This window comes from Cygnus olor, chromosome Z (assembly GCF_009769625.2).
Source record: "Cygnus olor isolate bCygOlo1 chromosome Z, bCygOlo1.pri.v2, whole genome shotgun sequence".
In the NCBI taxonomy this organism is placed as follows: Eukaryota; Metazoa; Chordata; class Aves; order Anseriformes; family Anatidae; genus Cygnus; species Cygnus olor.
In genome coordinates, this window is record NC_049198.1 from 40,189,051 (window position 1) to 40,211,005 (window position 21,955).

General features: G+C 35.4%; 1 protein-coding gene across 1 annotated transcript in view; it reads right to left on the reverse strand.

Annotated features, from left to right (window-relative positions):
- Positions 1–21,955, reverse strand: part of LOC121062097 (guanine nucleotide-binding protein G(q) subunit alpha) — a 132,781-nt gene that overhangs the window by 13,972 nt on the left and 96,854 nt on the right. The window contains exons 4-5 of the mRNA XM_040541735.1: positions 10,817–10,945; positions 9,695–9,824 (exon numbers count right to left, since the gene is read on the reverse strand). Of these exons, the coding sequence (XP_040397669.1) occupies positions 9,695–9,824; positions 10,817–10,945 (259 nt within the window). The remainder of the gene's footprint in view (positions 1–9,694; positions 9,825–10,816; positions 10,946–21,955) is intronic.

Here is a 21,955-nt window from a genome sequence, read left to right on the forward strand (position 1 = left end):
TCAGTTTCAACGGAAAAGGCTACAGAAAAAAACTTGCCAACAACTAATGCACAGAAGTGTGCAGCTGGAGCTGATGCAAACATTTCTCAGCAGCTGACAGCCGTTCTCAGCAGTGGTGACAACTTTCACAGCAACCCCTCTCTGACACGAGCAACCACTCACTGTGGCCTCACTGGCTTTGCATGTACCTGGCACAAGGACCATAAGCAGCACCATCACTATTTTAACCACCCCCCAAGATGTGCTGTCCTAGGCAACCTCCCTGTTGTTACGTCTGTATGCTTTACCTGCATGAACAGAGGCATACTGACATCGTCAGTCGTTACCTCCACTTTCCTTGTTATGATAAACAGATGTCAGCACAAAACTCTTCCATCACTCTCCACACAATCTGACACAGTCACCAATCCAATGTAATAACACCATCACGAAACACAGAAGAAAAAATAAAGCAGACAGACTCAACAAGTGAAATTTGTTAACTATAAACAGATTGTATAATCTTGGACAAAATTATTCCATTTCCTTATTAGATGCCAAGATAGAAGGCTGCACTTACTCATTAATCATAGGAATGTCCACTTTTATGACTAAAAACTTCTCTTTATAAAATCTAAGTAAATTTTTCTACCATGTACCTCTTCCTATATAAAAGGTCTTATACTAATAAATTTTTGTATGACAACGAAACATTGACACAAATATAGCTAGACATACAAACTGTCTTCTCACATTTTTATCAAAATGCAAACTCTTACATTTGCTCATTTTTAAATAGATAAAAAAATATATTTGCTTCCACATAGTTTTTTTAATCCTGTTTTTCGGTTTTCATGTTAAAATGACTCATTTCTAGTTTGGAATTATTTATTTAAAAATTCTTAGTTACTTATTGCTCTGGAAAAATATGCAATTAGTTCTGAAATTACAAAATTGGTACGATTTATAAACACTTGGTTGTAACAAGTCAAATCCTTGAAAATATACCTGAAGAGGGCTAAAATAACATTTAGAAGCCATACCCGCTGATAGCCAGTGAAGAGAAAGCAGCACTTCTCAGCCAACAAAAAGAGTGCTTTGACAGAAGACTATGTACAATATTAATCTAAAACAATACAGAAACAGTAGTGGAATTTCACTCAAAAAAGTCTTTATAATTGTCTAGAGTGGCATCTAGTGGGCATAATGTAAGTTACATACTGAGCAAAAAATGCTGTTATCACAAGTTTTCTTAAAAACTAGTAATTTAAGTAGCATCTGATAACAAAGTTAGGAATTCAGAAATCTCAAGGGACAGAATTTCATTGAATTGATGAGTGATAAGGTGGTGAGGCATATAAGCATTTTAAAATTAACAGCTTGCACTGTATAGGCAACTGTACACTGACAAGGAATGTTTATTCTAGTGATAGGGCATTCAGAGATGGTAACTGCAGAAGAGGAGATACTGACACATGAAAGCATCAGAAAAAAAAAAACAACTCAAAGATCACAATATTTCAGAAGTTGTTCAGTATCATGGTAATGTGTTCTATTATTTTACCTGTTTTTTTTTTTTTTTTTTTTTGTGGGGAAGTCTGTGTTAGTTTGTTGTATCTCCCTTCTCCAAATATGGCTTCCAGCATTTATTTAAGTAGAAGAACTGCCTGGCTGCACACAGAGACCCTACAGTGTACTCCTTAGCTAAAAATTTAATAGGGCTGCTACTGAAAATTGGGAAATAACAGGAAATCAGGAAGTGGGAGGTCAGCACAGAGTCTTCAGCTATGTAAAAAAGTAAATACAGTATCAAAAATGGAAGCACTTCTGATTTTTGCCACCAGTGAATCATAATCTTCAAGTTATACCACTATAGCTGACTATCTGAGAAAGGACTACACTGACCGTACAAATATTTTTAGGAATGACTCAAACACAGTAAGAGAATACTTCAAACACAGAGCTCACAAATAATTCCTCTATTTGATTTGCTTGCCCTGAATCTTTCTGCAAACCAGCCTGACAAAAACAAGCTGCTGATAGAAGACTGGGAAGACTAAGAACTGTACTTGTAAATCACCTGGGAGAAGAACTCTAACTGCTCCATGAACTTGAAATTGCAGCATTGCCCTTGGAAATATATTGCAATTTCATGCACCCAGCAGAGGGACAGATGAATCAAATGACAGGTGAAATCCATCAAAATCAACATGTTCAACAACCACCAAATCACAGAAATACTGTCAAAATAAAATTGGTCCAAAAAGTGGCCCAAAACTGTAGTCCAAAGATTGTCGTCAACATATTTTTAATGAAAAAAAAAGGATCTTAAATTGATTTTGATGAAATGACATGAATGCTGGTATAATCAGTTTTTCATGAATATCCACGTACTTTCGAGAAAAATGAGTGAAAATCTTTTAAAATAAAATTGCCATTGAAAAAGCTCCTTTTCTGGTCAGTTTTTATGCTGGTTATTGAACAAAAGAAATCACAATCTTCTTTGCCAGCAATTGCTGCCAATAGCAACATTTACCAGCAGCATTTCTGGCAAACCTGCAAACAGCTCATGAATGTTCAACCTCCCATTTCCATTATGATCTACCACTTTAACAAAGACAAATAGGCTCTGGCCCTTACATATGCAAATGTTCAATACTAACACTTTACATTCAAAGTGTTCTCTATCCAAAAACCAAAAAGATAACACATATGCATGTGTGAGAACACGCATGAACAAATACAATACATACAGCAAATAGTTTTGGCCCAGAAGATTAATGTGTTGTTTTCTCTAGTTTCCAAATAAACAATGAGTTCCGGAGATCTTATTTACCATAGAAATAATACTGTTAAATAATTTTGAAGATCATTTGAGGATTTTAATTCTATCTGGGAGTTCATACTACCTCTCTGTCCCATACTCAATTGTTCCGGATTGCTGAATGTTGAAAAAACAGACAACTAAGTATTATGTTTATTCATGATGCAGAAAAAAAAGAAGTGCTCTGATCTCAATGTTGTTTTCTTTCAGCCTTCGTGCTAAGCCATGTAGGACTAGCTTGTGAATAAGGAACACAAAGTGCTGGAAGAAAAGTGGAAACATGCCCAAATGTGAACCGCAAGATAGTTCCGATGTAAAAATGAAACATGTTCTTCAGATAATTACCTCCATAAAGAGTGAAAGTATCCTAAACTCTGTGTCCTCATGCTATTCTTATTTTTGGCCCCCATTAAACGAAAGTGTGACTGGCACATTGTACCCATTTGTCATCCATTAACAGATCACACTGATGAACACTACAGAAGTTCCATCTAGAGGCTTTGGATACTCTTCTATTTTACAGATTTATTTTGTCCAGAATCGAAACATGAACAAGTATGTCTGCATCTACATACTGGTATACACACACAGATGAATTCACACTAAAAATATCTATCCTAGGTTTCAGATTTGCATGTAGTTTGAATATATTAGACCTTAACTGGAATATTTTTTTTAACAAACCAAGCAACACCACTGATCCATTCTACTTAGGACAACCTAAGAATAACAAGATTTTTCATCAACCCAAACAACTGACATCCTTGCACAGTGCTTTCATTCAGTAGTTAAAGCACAGAAAACCTCTGTTCCTTAGGTTTCCATTTGTACTTGTGGCAGAGGTACAGAAGCTATATTTTCTAAACACCCTGTTCTGCCTTCATACATGTGATACTTCTGATAAAGTTGCAGAACAGTTCTTTAATGTAAATTAAGTACTGTGAAGGTAACCACATTAATTCATTTATCCAACACAACATAAAGAGGTTTAACGGTTTTGAAGAAGTTGTGGGAAAACCTTACAGCATGACTGCAAAGACACTCTCCAAAGAAAGAAAAAAATCTTCTAAGCTCAGAGTCACAGAAGAACATGTATCGTGGAAAGGACCTGTGGAAGTCAGCTAGCCCAAGTCCTTGCTCTCTGCAGGACTGATTTTGTCATTAGATCAGGTTACTCATAGTCACGTTCAGTCAAGGTTTGAACATCTCTCCTAGAATGTCGATACACTGAAGGCATGGGTCCAGAATTTCTTGAGCCAAGGAATAATTCTTGTTGTGATTTTGAAAAACTCAAAATCCTTAGGTCATTTCAGTTTGCCTCATATATTACAAAAAATTTCAACAAGATTTCAACTGTAATGTATGATGAAATGTATAAATACATTAATTAGGAGGAGGTGGTAGTTTCAATAAAACTTTAATGAAAATTGGATGACAACTCTCATAATTAAAGACAAGGGAAGGAAATAATGGTTTAAGAGAAATTAAATCACACATTATTATGTTGAAACAATTTTAGGTGCAGCTACATCAACTTATTAAGATATAGAATGAGCATTAGAAATAGCATTTTCATGTCTATTAAGTACATCTCTAGACTGTACACGGATGAGAACAGAAAGCCTAGATGGAACTTCTGTACTGTTTGTCAGTGTCATCTGTTAACAGCTGATGAATTGGTACAATGTTCTAGTCACACCCTCTTTTTATGTCAGCAAAAAATAAGAAATGGCATGAACTAAAAAAAAAAAAAAAGCTGTTATCTACTTGAAAAGAATCTTTTTTTCTTCTTTTCAGTTTTAACTAACAAGAACAGATTACATAAATAACCCTTCAGAAGGTTACAAATTACCTGTCTGGACAGGCTGTATAAATAGACTTTAACAATAAAGATGATTGGTTCTTTGCTTTGTTATTCAAGGCCAGTGAAAACCCAGCAAATAAACCTCCCATGAAATACAATTTTTTAAGTTTTATTAATGCTAATATTTTAATGAAGAGAGTGACACTTAAAATATTCTTTTATATGTGCTTTCATTTATCAATGAAAATAAATTACTTAACAAAAAAATTAAAGGAGAAACCACTGTTTTCCTAAGACACAGAGATGCACATATATGGCACTTCTACATATACAGGATAAATATTATGTATATATAAAGCTGGGCATTAGTGAAATTCCTTACTCAAAAGTCAAGGTGGAAAGCATATTCATCTTAAATATTAGCAACATATTTTTTTCTCCAACCTTGTTGAAAACTCACATTTTAAAATTGCATTTCTGTGATTTTTTTAAACCAAAATGTATCAACTTTGACCAAATCTGGTATTTTTTGCCCAGCTCATGTTGGGCAAAGGATGTTTGTAATACTCAGATCAGTTATTCCTACAAATTATTTTTTTTACCAGTGAATACTTTATGATATTCAATGCCTTTGTAGCTTTGCACTCTCCAATTACACCTTGAAAATACAGCCTTTGCTTTTTGATAATTTAGAAAATCTCAAAATGTCAATTATTTTATTATAAATTTATCCATGTTTCATTCATTAATCTAGCTGGACTGAGGAAATTGTGTCTTTTCTGTTTTCCTCTGAGAATGCAGAAAAAGAAAGATCTCTACCTTGAAAACTCACACTTGCATAACCACCAAAAACCTATACAAGCTATACAAACTCATATACACCTTAGACTTCTAGCATGTTAATGTGGAAGAAAATTATATCTAAACATCAATAAATGTATTTTTCCCCCAAGTACTTAAACTCTGCAAGGATTATGAAAATCTCTTTTCCACGAACCCAGATATTGAAACTATACAGTACTGTCTCTAGTCCTCTCAAGTGGTTACTGGTTCTCCTGCAAAGCTGAAAGTTGTTTCTATATTTATTGCTCTGAGACCATGAGATTTAGTACGTTTATAAGAGATACCTGTACATATTTGAATGGAGCCTATCCTGGAATATGGATTAATATACTTTATCTACGAAAAATCCTTTACGTAGAGAAACAGCTTGATTTTTAAAATGGGAAAGTTCTAAACTGTGCTTTTTGATAAAACTGCAGACTTATACACATCTGCTGATATCATGCAGAGCAAAAACCTGACCTAGAGGACATTTTACATCATAAACATATTTATCAGAGAGCTGATTCCTTCACTTTTTATCTCACTTCTAATTCTGTCAGTCTTTCCTTAAATAGTGAAAAGGTCAAATACATCTGACATTTCAACTTGTAACACATTCTCCTTCATCACATCATATAAGACTTAGGGACAATTTATTTTACAATACTATTAATGTAATTAGTATATTATGTCCTCCGGATTGAGTTTTGTCCTAATTTCCACCAATGAATCTAGACAGACTTACTGTTTTATTAAGGGCAGAATTTGGAACACTTGAACAGCCCTTCTTTTACATGTATTTAAGAAGACAGAAGCATTTCAAAACTGTACATCATCTGAAATTTTTGAAAGGTGTCTAAATATACTGTCCTTAGCAATTTCTCATATTTTGTATTAATGAATCAAATCAGATGCCTAGTTATATACAATCTAGACACACACTTAAGAAAGGAGAGAGAATGTTATTTTTGAGAATTGCCTGCCAGAGGAATCACAGTTATGATACTGGTGTGCAGCCATGCATGCTTTTCTTCAGGTTTGAAGCCCCCAATTCTTTGACCTGCAGGTCTTTGTCACTGCAGTGCAACTTCTTAAAATTTCAAATTTCATATGCCATTAACTGCCATTCTACATGGGGTTTTGAAAGGCGGGCAGTCTGAACATTTGTCTCATTTTCGATGTATGATTTCCTCTTCCAGAGTATTTATACTTTATTCCTCAGAACTATGAAGTCTTAAGTCTTTCAAGGGTATGAAGACAGAAACAGTGCCCAACTTACTCCCAAACATACCAAGCGAATAAAAGCCCTTGAGAGACACTAGCAAAGCCTCTCAACTCAGTGTAGCCTCATCTGATTTATAATCCAGATGTATTTCTCTTGAACAAGCTAAACAAGGGAAGAAATGACTTACAGCTAAGAGTTTGTCATGCATGACATTTTGAAACACAAATCTGAGTCTTAAGGGCTCTAAACCAGTTTCATAATCATGAAGGGTCATACAAACACACATGCACTGAATGGCAATAATTCTTAAGATTTATGTTTATACATTAAAATGAGATTAATTAAACAATTTATTAGCTAAAAAGAATCTAACAGATGATAAAAAAGTATAGTCTTCTTTGTAAAACATACTACAAGGAAGAAGACTTCAGGCAATAACATGCAGTGGACTAATTAGAAAAATAAAGTAGGCTGTCTTACAAAAAACATACTGTATAATCAGGCCATGAAAGCAATGCAAAGGGAGTAGCAGAACATTGCAAGTTGTTGAGTCAGATCTTTTAATTTGAGTAAAAGGCACTCAGATCAAAGGAGGATTAGATTCTAGCGTAGTATCACACTGATGTTGTACATATGAAGAAAGTAGGGCACTCTCACTTTGGTGCTGAAATTTTGATGCCATTTCACAATTCAGAAGTGAGTGTGAAAAAGTATCTCTTGGTTGATAATCAGAGCATCCAAGTTAAATTACTGACTTCCCTAGTGAGCTTGTCATACCACAATAAAGAATTAAAAATATTTTTGTAACTTTCTTAATTCAAGGTGTGAACTAGTCTTTAAAACCTTTCCACATTTCTGTGATACCCACATTCAGACGAACTACACTTTGCTTTATGCAGAATAAATAAACCCATTATCCTCCTATGTGTTTTAGGGCTGGAATGTCTGGAGGTACAGCAAAGGAATAAAGAAGGGAATATAGCAGTGCTCTAGTATACTGACTTTTGTCTAGACAGGCCACAGCTTGCTGCAAGCCAAAACTAAGCTGTCCAGATAGGTGCTCAGCTTAAGACAGGCTGAATCCATCCCAGAACTAGAATAACACAGTCCTCAGGGTGCTGGAATGTGCTACTGGGGTCGGTATGCATAACTTGCAAACAAAAACTGGTATGAATTAAACTTATGAGCAGATTTCAAACTGAAAGGCAAAAAGGCTCAAAAGTTTTCCACTGTTGTTAATAAGAAACAAACTGTTTAGCAGTGAGATGCAAAAACTGTCTTCAAGGTGAAGAGGAGTTTTACAGCTTTTACCTCCACCAAGGTAAAACTGAAAACTTGAAAAATCAGAACAGCTTTATGAGTAAGACGACTGTTTTCGTAACAGCTGAAAAGTAGTTACAGAATAGCTATCACAACTTGAGGCATCACTTCAGGCATCAGAGAGCCCAAGACAGAACATGATCTTCAGTTTGTGTGTTCCATTCAATCCACAGAACGTGAACCCTTTTAGCTTACAAGAACACAGAGCAAGATTGTGTACTCCAAATGATTCAGCCCATCTTCTACAGTATAGATGCTCTATGTCATGATCTGCAAATTGACATTATTGGACCAAATATAAAATCAAGGGTTTTATCAAGCCACCTAACTAGAAGAGGATAAATGTAATAGAACACCACAGTTAAGCCTTTCCTTATGAGAAAGATGGTTCCTTCCATTTGTTTAAAAGGATGAAAACACAGTGGGTTGAAGAGATAACACCAAAAAGTTTCAAAATTTATTTTGGACAGTTAGATAAGAGAACTTGAAAATTCTCATAACTCATTTTTCTTTATGTGATTTCCAATATGTTTTGACCTGTAGGATCAAAATGCTTGATACTTCCTTGTTGATCTTGTGGCTACAAAAGACTAATGCAAACCAGAAAAAAAGATAGAACCAGACACTTCAGTCTTGGCTTGAAGTGAGTCAAATCTGACTTAGTTCTCTTTTTATCTACATGTTTAGCTTCCAAAATCACGAGAGATCAAGTTGGTGCTGATTACATCATTGTAACAAAATGTCAGCCAGCCATTTAAAGACCAGCTCTTTTTGTAAATTCAACCTTAAATGACACGGCTGATATATATTTACAAAAAAAAACCTAAAACCCAAAACCTAATATAAAAATATTTTTCTCTTATGGAAGCCTATACATGCAAAAGCTTTCAGAATTTATTATAAAAATAATACTGAATACATTTGAGCATAGAAACATGTCTCCAGAGTGTCCAGAGACACCTCTTTTACTTTGCTATGTCAGTCACTGTCTTAAACAGCGAAATCAGCCATGGAGGACTTTAAAATATTTTATTTTTTTCATCTAAATTTTTTAAGTATGTGCTAACAGACTTGCATAGGACAGTGCCAGTAAGTAACTCATAGAAGTTTGATGAGTAACTGAAAATAGCCCTCAGAAAAGAAGAAAAAAAACAACCAAACAAAAAAACCCACCACCAAATAACCTCACTACTCTGTAAAACTGCATTTGAAATACCGAATACTAGTATGCTTTATCCCGTCAGCTCACAGGTCCCCATCCAACACATTCTGATTTCTGTTATTGTTTGAAAAAAAACATACGATTAGAAAATATAAGCCAATACAGTCTATGCTATAAGTCAGCTGAATCAATTTTACTAGTGTAGGGTTTGTTCTAGCAAAGAATCAATAAATTTTGTCTTCATTTCTACTCTCAATTTTTATGGCTCTGCTAGTAAATACCTACTGTACAAACAGCCAAAAACATTTCTCTTTATTCAACCGTACTCCCTTTCAACACAAAACAGATAGGTTTCACTGAATACCCCACAGAGTGGCTCAGCCTTCCCATAGTTGAAGATTAACCTCTAGATCTTTGCAGTACTTCTCAATCCATTATGTGTAGTTGCACATGACTGCTGGGGGATGGATGCATTTGGAAAACACCTGGGACTGGACAAGTAAAATTATTTTTTCCTTCAGAACTGGTGCTTTGTACTTGCTAATGGTTTCTTACCTCATTGTCTGACTCCACAAGCACTTGATCATATTCACTAAGAGCTACTAGGAACATGATAGATGTGACGTTTTCAAAGCAATGTATCCATTTTCTTCTTTCTGATCGTTGGCCTCCTACATCCACCATTCTGCAAAATTAATATCCACATAAGCTCCATGAATACCGTAACAGATGAACATACAAGCACATACAAAAACAAAAACAAAAAATAATTTAGTTGAAAACACAGTTTGGTTTGGTTTTCTTAACGGTTTTTCCGTTGATATTAAAGTTTAATAGCATCTGTTGTAAGTAAACATGTAATCCTGTTTCGTTTTCAGTCTGACATGTTCCTGTATTTAAATTACTGTGAGTCTCAAAACCTTCAAATTTCTGAGATGCTAAAGTCTGACGATCCTGAGTTATGATTATGGAATATATACTTTGTATATTTAGCAAAAACACACATGCACAGAATAGTTTTGGTGGTCTGCCTCTTCCCTCCAAAAATTACCAGTGTCAAAATTCCCAGTTTGCCAAAGATGACCCATTTTAAGAGTATATACAGAATACAAATTTATCTACTGAAGTTGTTAATTGCCAGCAGAAAAACTCAAATTTATTGGCAGTTTACTCTCACATTGCCCTGTATCTCAGTGTAACTAAACTCTTAGGTGCCTAACGTGCAATTGCAATCCCATAATTATTTTTTAAGCATCAGCACTTGCACTCTAGTAGACATGACTTCGCTCCAGGAGAGTGATTTCTTGCTAATACTCAACTACACAAGTGGTAATTTTGCATTCCATAATTTATAGGAATTAGGATACATGATTGCATTTTCATGTTATTATTCATAAGACGTTGATAAATTTTACTGAGAAGATGAATTATAGGCTTTGTATCAGTAATAACTGTCTTCAGAAAAAGAATGACATCCTTTCATCCTTTGACATCTCCTTAACATCAGCTGCTAATTAGATGTGGACAATGACACAAAAATAAAATGGACAAGCTCAGATTGTAAAAGCACAGAATAACATTTTTTTGTGCAATTTTAACCAATATTTTACAGTGGCATTATTAATGCAAGAGGAAAGAACAAAAGCAAAGCAAATGCCTGTGAAACTTTTTTTCTACCTGAAAATGACGCTTTGTAGGTCGAATGGATATTCAATGATTCCTGTTGTTGGGACTCGAACTCTAAGCACATCTTGCTGAGTTGGCAGATAGGTGGAATCTGCTATGCGGTCCAAGTCGTTAAGATAGCTATAGACAGGGAGAAACAAAAGAAATGCAAGACAGTGACACCATAATTTGACTAAGGAAGAGAGAAGGGGAGACTTGGGAGTGGAAATGGGCTGTGGGATAGGAAGAAGTGCAACAAAAAAAGAGCATTATTGGCATAAAAAAGGGAACAAAATGTAACGTTGGGATCCATTCACCCTTCCTGGACACTTTCATAGAGTTAAATAAATCCTACAAAAAGGTAGCATAATTATTCTGTTGTTTTTGTTTGTTTGTTTTCATACAAGTTTGCTTGGCTCTCACACGCAAAATCACCAAAAATTCAAAGTTTTCGATTGCACAACTCTCGGCAACTTATAGATAAATAGCATTATAAAATGACTAAGAAATATAAAATTGCATAGTCTTATCTGACAACATAACACATTCGTTCATATTCACATTGCAGTGTCAACAGATACATAGATAAACATGAGTCTCCCAAGAAACAATGAAGTGATATATCAGTTCACTATAAATATACATATATCTGTATGTACACAGAGGTGTGTATATATATATATAATATTTACCAGTTATAAAATGATTAGGGATAAATGGCACTGCTTGAAGATTAATTAAAAAATAATAATTAAACAAAAAAGGAAAAAAGCACCCAATGACAAATTAAGGAACTTTCTGGATCCTGTTGTTGGAAGACAGCACTGATCCCACAGTGGGATCTCTGGCACTTGAAATTCCTGCATTTACACTTAAACCTCTGATCAGGTTAATAAGCCTGAAGTATGTAAAATACATCCCAGCTGATAAGTAAAAAAAAAAAAAAAAATTTGCAATAAAATTCCTTGTAAAGATTCATTAACTAGAACACAGAACTCAGTGGTTTGCAACTATAAAGCAGAAATATACTGGAGGTTTTACTTAACTCTCATAAGAGAGAAGCCTTAATAAAGATATGTACCTACGTGTGTGTGATGGCCTGTTTAGGTCCAGGAGCTGGATAATTCATGAATTCAGTGCAGCAGACAGCGTGGGCTCTCCCCACAGCAGACATCTGGGAGAAAGACTGCTGCAGCAAATGCAGTTCTCAGGCATTTGATTACTTCCAAGCACAAGAATGACTTAGAGCTAGCCACTGATACAAGTTAACCTAAGAATGCCCTGATTCATTGCTGGGGAGGGCAGCAATGGACTCCTTGTAATTTTTCAAATGATGAAGTAGCAGAAAGCTCTGAAAGTGTTCTTTTCCTCCTGGTTATTACTGAAGGTGCTCTTTTTAAATAAACTCCCACAATAAACACTTAGACTATTTCTAGATGCTCCGAAGGTCTTGTTATGAAATAGTGGGAGCAAGTTATCCTGAACAATGACAGAAACAAACCATTTTGAGCTCTACTTTACAGCAAAAATACAGAAGAATTTATCTGTTAGGTCTGGAAGGGAGCCAAACGCCTTATCAAATTTTCCTATGATTTTATTGATGAGAGATTAATCTGATAGTAAACAATGAATGTGAGAAAGTTACATATATTTAGAAAGACATATTGAACCATCTATCTCAGATATCATATTCAGAAGCTATTACTTTGAAAATATTTTCTCAGAATACAGATTAATTTCTGCCTGTAAGAAAAAGACTTAAGAATATGAGCAATTCATCTGCCCTTAGATGCTTTACACAAAAAACAGAATGAACAAGTGCATCATCATTTTGTTAGGCAAAAAAAAAAAAAAAAAAAAGTACAAGTGAAAAAAATCCATAACCACCACAACAGGAAACTGATGGAGACCCTGAAACACTACCTACCTTCTTTTTCCCTCCCAGGCTGGCAAAATTGGTTTTGTTACAGTATTTTGGAAAGCTACAAAGAAGCACTGTGGGTCACTACATGCTACAGTAGTATTCAGGACAGCAAAGAATCTTAGCAAAATAAATTGGCAGGTGTCCCATGTATACAATCACCCTCTTGCACTACTTTGGAAAGCTTCATCTGTGGTCTCTGATGTGAGCCTGGTGACTGTACCTATGCACCGTGAGCATAGTGGACGTATTACTAAGATATGCTGGCTGATTTTAGAAAGCCAGTAATTTAAAGGGATATTATTAAATAAGCAAATTGCGTTTGTGTTACTTGAAGCCATTCAAAGGACAGATGAGTATTTTTTTTGTCCTAGCACAACTCACTGATGTCATTAAGTTCCATAAAAACTTATTTATCCTTTAAAAATACATCTTTTCTTCACTCTTAGTTTTCTTCTTACACATGTACTGAACAGAAACCTTCATACTCATTTCACCAGCAGCACCATATAGAGCCTACAAAGTCCATAACAGAGTCCTTACAGATCTTTACAGAGGCCTGTTTCTCACCCTAGATTTTCACCTAACAAACCAAAGGATGTAGAGCACTCTAAGAAATCTCCAAAACTATGAATTCAAACCCAGAATCAAGGAAGCTGCGTCAAAACCAGTCAGAGTAACTCACAGAAAAATAAATAAATAAATAAATTCTAAAAAAAATAAAAGAAAAATTCAGACAGCATGCACAACAACCTTCTGGAAAAAAAAAAAAAAAAACCTTCACATTTGCAAATCAAAACCAGAATTTATAGTCCAAATAATCAATTCATTTTTCATTTTTGCGTAACAACATTTAGTCCTTACTGCTTTTACTTATGACTTAAAACTTAGTAAATAAGTACATCATTATATGCTTTTATTTAAATGAAAATGGCCCAGTTTTTTGTTGCACAACTTTTAAGTCTGTTATTATTTTAATTTTTGTGATGCAAGCATACAACAAATAGTCAATTAAATTCTTTTAAGTAGAAGAAAACCCTCCTTATCTATTAAGCTTTTATTATTCATTTATTTATTTATTTTAAACTGAGACATTGCTGAAGAATTGCTTGCGCTGGAATTCAGATTTTAATGACGCTTGTGCATTCTTGCTCTGAACCAAAGGAATAGAGATTTATTTATTTTATCCTTCTTTGCATGACTGTATTTTTTGTTACTTAAACAGTTCTGCAGATTAGCTATACTTCCTACTACCATATAGCATACGTAACTTCACATACTTTAAACAATTTAGAAGGGGGTTAAACATGTTTCTGAAAAAAAGCTTTGCCCTTCAAGATACTCTAAAATCACTAAAACCTACTTACATCTCTCTTACAATTCATGCCTCTTAAACAAAGTAAAACAATTCATTATTATTTGTATTAATTATAGAATAGTATGATTCTGTGTCCAGAGAACTACACAGAAAACAAAACAAAAAACAAAAAAAACACTCTTCTTTAAACACAAGAATAGATTTTTACATTGCACTAGGAGGGATGGGGTGATGGCTTGATTTTTCTTAATAACTTAGCTAGTTGGGTTGATTTTACTATTTCAAAATGCTGAGAGGGAGTATGGATATGTAAATGAATATGGGGGACTCTTTACCAAAATAATAATAATAATAAAAAAGGATAACTGAAACACCATTACTATTTAAACACATACTAGCAGCACACACAACTTTCATCCATCATTATTACAGCTATTCCTGTAGAACAGAAAAATTATTATTTCATTTATTTGGTTTGTTATGGTTTAATTCCCTACCACAACAAAGACTTATGTTTTCAAGTCTTCATACCAAAAGGGCTGAAATTTAACTTTCCTTTTTCACATGAAAGCTGGGGTTTAAAGAAAATTTCTGATTAACATAGGAATGGCAGCAGTGTATGCCTTTAAGCATGCTCAAGCTTATTAAACAATGAAAAAAATACCAACCAGCAACTTTAAATAAAAACATCAAAACACTAGCTAATGCCAATTCTTTTCCACCTACATCTGTGCAGGCTCAAGCCCCACTCCAGCTCCACCTCTGCCCAGAAGTCACTGCCCAGAAGTACCTGCCAGCTCTTTCACTTGCACAATAGCTCTGTAACAGATTTCTCTCAAACTGATTAGGAACAGTGAAGAAATGCTATTAAAATTGTTCAAATTAAGATGGTTAATATGACTGATACAGGGATACAGGAAGTCCACAAACCCCAGCAGAAAGACAGGGTGGAGCTACTTCCTCCCCTGGCCTATCTATACCTTGTGAAGCCAGGGCTTCAAGAGTCTGAATTCACACAGGTGATGAAGGAAGGAAACTAGGAAACTTTATATACATATGTATATACACATATATATATGTATTTGCGTATGTATTTATTTATATATATATTTGACATTTGTTATAAGCCTGATTCACTGTAGCTTTGAAGTGCCTACCTAATGGTGTCCTAATCAAACTCCTGGTAATAACATCACTCATGGGCAAACACATCCCCTGCACATACAAAAAAATTAACCATGTAATAGGTATGCACAAGGTATTTTAGAATAACTTAAAAAACAATTTTTAAAAAGTCCTTAGAAGTTTCACCACATGCATGTATGCACAAATACTGGCATCAGCCTTTGTAGCACAAATGACTGTTCAGCATATGCTAGAAATTCACACACATGCTGCACTCTTGCAAGCAAATCATGAAACGCGTCATAAATATGAACTTTCACCAAAAAAGTGAGCCCGACAATTGCCAAAAGCCAATGTATCCTTAATCTATTAACTTTATACTTTAAAATACTAATAATGAGATGGGTATTGGGAATATCCTGGCAACTGCCTTGAGACCTACTCCAAAAACAGGTTAACTGGAATTACCAGCTGGGAACTCACTTACACGGTGAGCAGCAACTGTGCAAAGCGTTTCAGTCTGTTCTGTACGGCACTCTGAATCTATTTTTGCCACCTGTCTTCCTTTGCTGAGACATACTGCAGTTATATGGCCTCTCACCCAAACAACACTTATTCAGCTAAGCATTATACAAAATAACAAAAAAAAGGAAAATAGTATAAAATTAATGAAAAAAAGAAGCTAAATCACATAGGTCCAAGTAAATTTATAGTGCAGATGAAGCTTAAAAAGTTAATTATACCTGTAATTAGTTTTGTAAAAATGAATTTTAGTGGCTGCTGAGGTAATTTTCTAGGAGGTTGCTATAGTGACAGGCACAAGGTGCATTACCAAGGTAATGTGTGTGTAATGAGCTGCTGACAGTAGCTTTCCCCTGACGTCAAGAGAAACTGCCACAGCCTCGTAGCACACTTGTGGTCTGCACACTGACCAGAAACAAAGGAAACCTTTTGTTTCCTAATCAGTATTGAGAGAGAAGTACTCATTTTTAATGCACTTCATATTGCCTAGTTTATTATTTATTATTGCCTTGCCTATTGACAAGGTCCAAAACCACAGCCAGCCTCCAAGGAAGTTGCCAAGCTATGAAGGTGCTAATGATACCCTTAAAAGAGGGTGTTTCAAAAGTACCTTTTGTCCATATTTCAAAATAAATAGAAAGAACAGGGTAACAGGAATAGGCTGACTAGCTCTGTATTTTCCTACATGCCCTTCTCATACAGAAAACAGGCAAAGAGGTGAGACTCCTAACCTTACAAACAAACGAGCAGTTTTAACCAATAACCTTCTTCCAGAAGTTAAATACAGCCCCCCTTGCCATAACACGGTACTTCAACATTCACCTTTAATTCACTTCCCAGAGCTACATCACTTAATGAAAACTGGCCATCGAAACTTAGCTGAATTTAATTTCAGTGAATGAAGTCCCGAAACATCTTCAGCATGAAGAAACACAGGGCAGGCATTTCAAACATGTAACCTCCTCCTACCATGAACTTCCATTTTCCAGCATCTCTGAGGTCAAATTTTTATTGCAGGTAAGCAGGTGACAGAGAAGCATTCTCTCAAGAATAATTCCGTATGATGAATTTCTGTAACTCTAAACTAAATTTAGTGTATAGCCTAATTAACTAAGGGAAGGCATTAGGGGATGAGCAGACAAAGACAGCAAGAGGTACAGCCTTTGTCTGTTTATAACCTTCGTTTTCCTTTCCAAGGCTGAAACTGAGATTGTTCTATTCATCAGTACTGCCCAGTAACTCTTGCCAAACTCAACAGGCAAGACTGATGGAGCAAGATGCTAAATGAATATTCGTCAGCATACTAATAAACCTTGTGCTTTGAAGGAATCTGCCTACCAACACCTTGCACACACAAGAGAAATGCCTGGAGAACACAGTGGCTCTGCAACACATTGCTGAGGAGAAGCAATGGGGTGACTGGAACCCCACTAGAAGCATCCCCCAAAAATCTCTACACTAGAAACAAACATGTTGAGACAAAGGTAATTATTAGCATTAGTAAGAGGGTCAATCTACAACTAGTAAAGATGACTTGTTACAATCCAGTCAGTAAACAACTAAACTTTTCCTTCATCTATATGGCGAGGATGAGTGTACAGGGGAAGAGGAAGAGGTCAAACCCCATAAAACTACAGAAAGTTTGTCATTTAACTGAAGGTTTGTTAGGAGATGTCAGTATAGCTGCAGCTATAAAGACAAGGCTTACTAACAATATTTCTCATGCAAATGCTTCCACTGTGTTTAACCACATGCAAGATAGATGCCACTTGGCTGACTTTTTCCTGGTATGGCAGTAACTGTTAACTTTTACAGCTTTTAAACCCTAAAGCTCTTTGATTTAAGGCAAACATTTTATTTTCCATGAAGTTAAGATACTTCATAGGTATGACCCTTTTATAAAATGATCACCATCATGCACATACCAGTGACAGCTCAGTTGAAAATAAAATACTAACCAAAGCTTAAGACTAAGGCAGATTACTTAACTAGATTTGCTATACCTCTGTCCTTTGGCTATTCTGCAAATGGGTGGAGCTACCCATACTTCCATTGGGGTTTGGTGTATTTCTTTGTCATTTTTGTTTGTTTGCTTTTTTTTTTGTTGTTCTGTTTTGTTTTGTTTTCCTGCAAAACTCTGAACTGTTGAGAGTACCACAAACTAGGACCATGTGCTGGAAAACAAACTTTGAAAGGGAAAAGCCTTTTTAAGCATTTTTGAAAATACATACAAATTTATTGTCTATTAACTCCACGTATGTAAATGTTAAAGCTGCCATAGTAGGACTTTTCCTACCTCACAGAGTTGCCAGAATAACTAACACAAGCATCCTTTTTGGTAACATGCAGCAGACTAATTGAATCAATTTTCAGTGTACTAACAGGAGTTGTGAAAAAAACATGAATGTAACTTAGTACTGGTTGCATTTTCAGAATTTCTGTGGAGTTTTGCATTTCTGAAACTCTCTACCACTGATGAGAAGTTGAGGTACATTTACCAGTTTCCAGAACTACCTAATCTTAACCTAAAGTAAATACAGTAAATCTAAAGATCTTTGCAATATGGTAGGAGGTAGATAAGTCTGCACTATGTTCCTCTTGTTGATACCCCATCCAAATTGTGCCTGTCTACCTCAATTTTAAATTCCTACTTAGCTAAAAAACAACCTTAGCAGAAGGCTAAAAAAAGCAAATTAAAAATGCTTCTGCAAACTGAGTATTTTAAAAATTATATAAGACTTTAAAAGCACAAAATAATAGAATGGTTTGGATTGGAAAGGGATGTCAAAGATCATCTAAATCCAACTCCCATTCCATGGGCAGGGACACCTCCCACTAAATCAGATTGCCCGAAGCCCCATTCTGGCCTTTAACACCTCCAGGGACGGGGCATCCACAGCTTCTCCGGGCAACCTCTTCCAGTGCCTCACCATGCTCTCAGTAAAGAATTTATTCTGAATATCTAATCTAAACCTACCCTCTTTTAGTTTAAAGCCATTACCCCTTGTCTATCACTCCACTCCCTGACAGAGTCCCTCCCCAGGTTTCCTGTATGTCCCCTTTCAGGTACTGAAGGCTGCTGTAAGGTGTCCCTAGAGCCTTGTCTTCTCTAGGCTAAACAACACCAACTCTCAGCCTGTCTTCATAGGAGAGGTGCTACTGTCCTCTAATGATCTTCATGGCCCTCCTCTGGACCTGCTTTAACAAGTTCCTGTCTTTCTTATGCTGGGGCCCCAGAGTTGAACACAGTACTCTAGGTGGGGTCTCACCAGAGCCGAGTAGAGGGGAAGAATCACCTTCTATTCTATTGTGCAATGTTCATTTTTTCTACAGGATGCAGTGCTCTGGTATGCAGTCAATTCCATGCTCCATCTTTCTTCAGACCTTCCTTTTATATTTGAGGAGTATGTGTACAGTGTAAGATAGAGCAGGAATGATTCTACTAATAACATTTGATTTTGATCTTCAGATTCTCATTTTTATTTGCTATTTTTATCATATTGCAAACAAGCGTTAGACTGTGTAAAGTGTGAGCACATAAAAGCAGAATCCACTATTTTGCAACACAAATTGCACCAAAATATAGCTTTAGAACCTTCAAATACATTTTTTTAAATGAAGAGAAGAAACAAGCAATGAACAGTATTAAAATGTTTATGAAATAATTATGTGCTTATGTATATTATAAATAGTGAGTGTAAGACAATATGGTTTTCTCACACCAAACAAATAGCAGTTACACAGATATTACACAGATAGCTATTTATAATTTGCTATACCAATGTCAGCAGCATAACAGGTCTCTTACAGTATTAGTCCTTTTGTAAGGCTCCCACAGGCATACAGCTTTACGAAACAAAAGAATGAATGTTCTGATCACTAGAGGCAGTACCATCAAACAGTAAACCGTTGTAGAAAAAAAAATAGATTCAAACACCAATCTTACACTGGCAGAAAAAACACTATTTAACAGACGGTAACCGCACTGAAATACACCTATTTTGAAAGGGCAACATGGAAGCAAAATGGTGTTTTTAACAGTCAGGTACGAAGGAATTAATTGTTCAACTGAAGTCAATAAACCCATCAAACTCTGACAGAATAGAACCATAGAGTGGTTTGGGTTGGAAGGGACCTTAAAGACCATCTAATTCCAACCCCCAATATCATGTAAAATATTGTGACATAACAGTTACTAGATGACCAAAGAACTACAGTGCTGTTCATCTAACTCAAGTCACATAATCACGAGTATATGCATGGCTAAATTACCATACAAAACAAAGAGTTTAAAATAAAACTATGTTGCTCAAGGTGATGGCAAATGCAGAAACAAAAGCTTCAAGAAATTTCTGCATTTATAATACTGACTGGCATAACAGTGAAGTGGGGTATTCAATACTAAGTGACATATATAACAAACCGATGAACTTGCGGGGAAAATATATTTATTTATCTGAAGTGTTAGAACACACAAGCAGGGAAGACCTGCTAACCAGGTATCCTCGGATACCCTTGTGTAGCAACTAAAAATGCTTGCTTGGAGGTACACAGTGACATAATTCTTCCATTTCACAAGGCCAGAGAAAGGTGAAGTTTTTCACCAAGGCTCTGAGAAGCTTTCCCATTCTAAGCACTTCTTACTTCTTCACAAAGGTCAAGTCTTTTGTGTCATATTGGAGAGAAATGGTGATGAATCTCCAGAAACTCCAGTTTCAAACCAAATTGTGCAAGTTGTGCCAAAAATATGAAATGTTACTTCTAACGACAGTCTCTTGGTAAAACTGTTGCCTTTCCTTTTTACAGGCTTTGAAACACCATGATATAATCAGACTGCTGACTGGAAACCTGCTTCCTTTGCCTCCTTAACCTTGGTTAGGGTATTGTCACCCTGTACAGTACATACAGAAAGATCTTATCTTACACAACTATTACTTAAGGCTATCCACACTGTGGTGGTGTTTTACATCTGGCTTATACTGTGAACACTATCTCTGAAGCCATAACGGGAAGTGGTTTAGTGGTAAATAAGTGGGTAAGTCACCCAGTAATGTATATGGGAAGTGAATAATCTCCATTTACCCAATGTGCTCTTGACTTTACCACAGATAATACATGAAATTACTTCTAAAACAACAGGAACATCCAACTTTTGTAGCATCCAAGGGTAAGGGAAGAGAATGGAATGAAACTGTTGAGCTACCAAGAGGTTCAAATCAAATCCCATGATTCAAAAAATTTTCTGTTAGATCTGACCCTCAACCTCATCTGGTAAAAACACATCTGATATATTCTTCCATGGTACTAGCAGTGGGTATAAAAACATAAAAAATATAGCTAACGTTGACAAAGCAAATCAGAAGATGACAGAAAGTGAAAGGACAGAAACATACAAGATATTTTAGAACCAGAAACATGACTTAGAAACAATAACAGAAAGAGAAAATACAGAGAAAGACAAGTGAAATAGTGAAAAACAAACAAACAAAAAAAACAACAATATAGCGAACAGACTGAAAATACTACTACTACAAAAAACAGGGAAAAGCACTGAAAGGATCATACAAGGCATGAATGAGTAACCCGTGACACACTCACACATATGCTTAAAAACATACAAGAGATTGGGTGGACAACAAACCATGGTTTTCTGTTTAAAACATCAAGCCAGAAGAAATTTCTAAGCCTCACCAAGTCAACCAGCAATGAGTGTTTATTTCTTTCTTACCGCCCTGTGAATCCCAATTGTAAATTTTAAGCATCTTGTTTTGCTGCTTTGTGACATGGGCACTTAAATTAACAAATTCTCTTTCTATTGCTAAACAGATTAGCTGTATTTTTGAAACAATGCCTCTTTGATTTCTGCTAATTGCTTTTCCGGGACTTACCTATTTGAAGAAACTCTACTTGCAAGCATAAATACATGAGATACTTTTATATAAAAGACTCATATAGTGATTCATAATTCTAATGTTCTATGACATGTTCTAAAACAGATTTTGCAGAACTCTCTAGTATGAACTATAATCTATTATAGTTAAAATCAGGAAACTTGCAAAACCTCCTGTTAAATTGCTAAATCTATTAAGCTTTAAAAGTAACCAATCTGCTAGCACATTCATCTTTTGCAAGGCAATGTACTAGCAATTTGCTTCTATAGCTACTTATTGAATTATTCCCTGCTATTTTTAATAGTACTCAGAAGATCCACTATAGTGGTAATTTCACTAGAACCAGGTCAAAACAATTGTATTCAGTACAACCT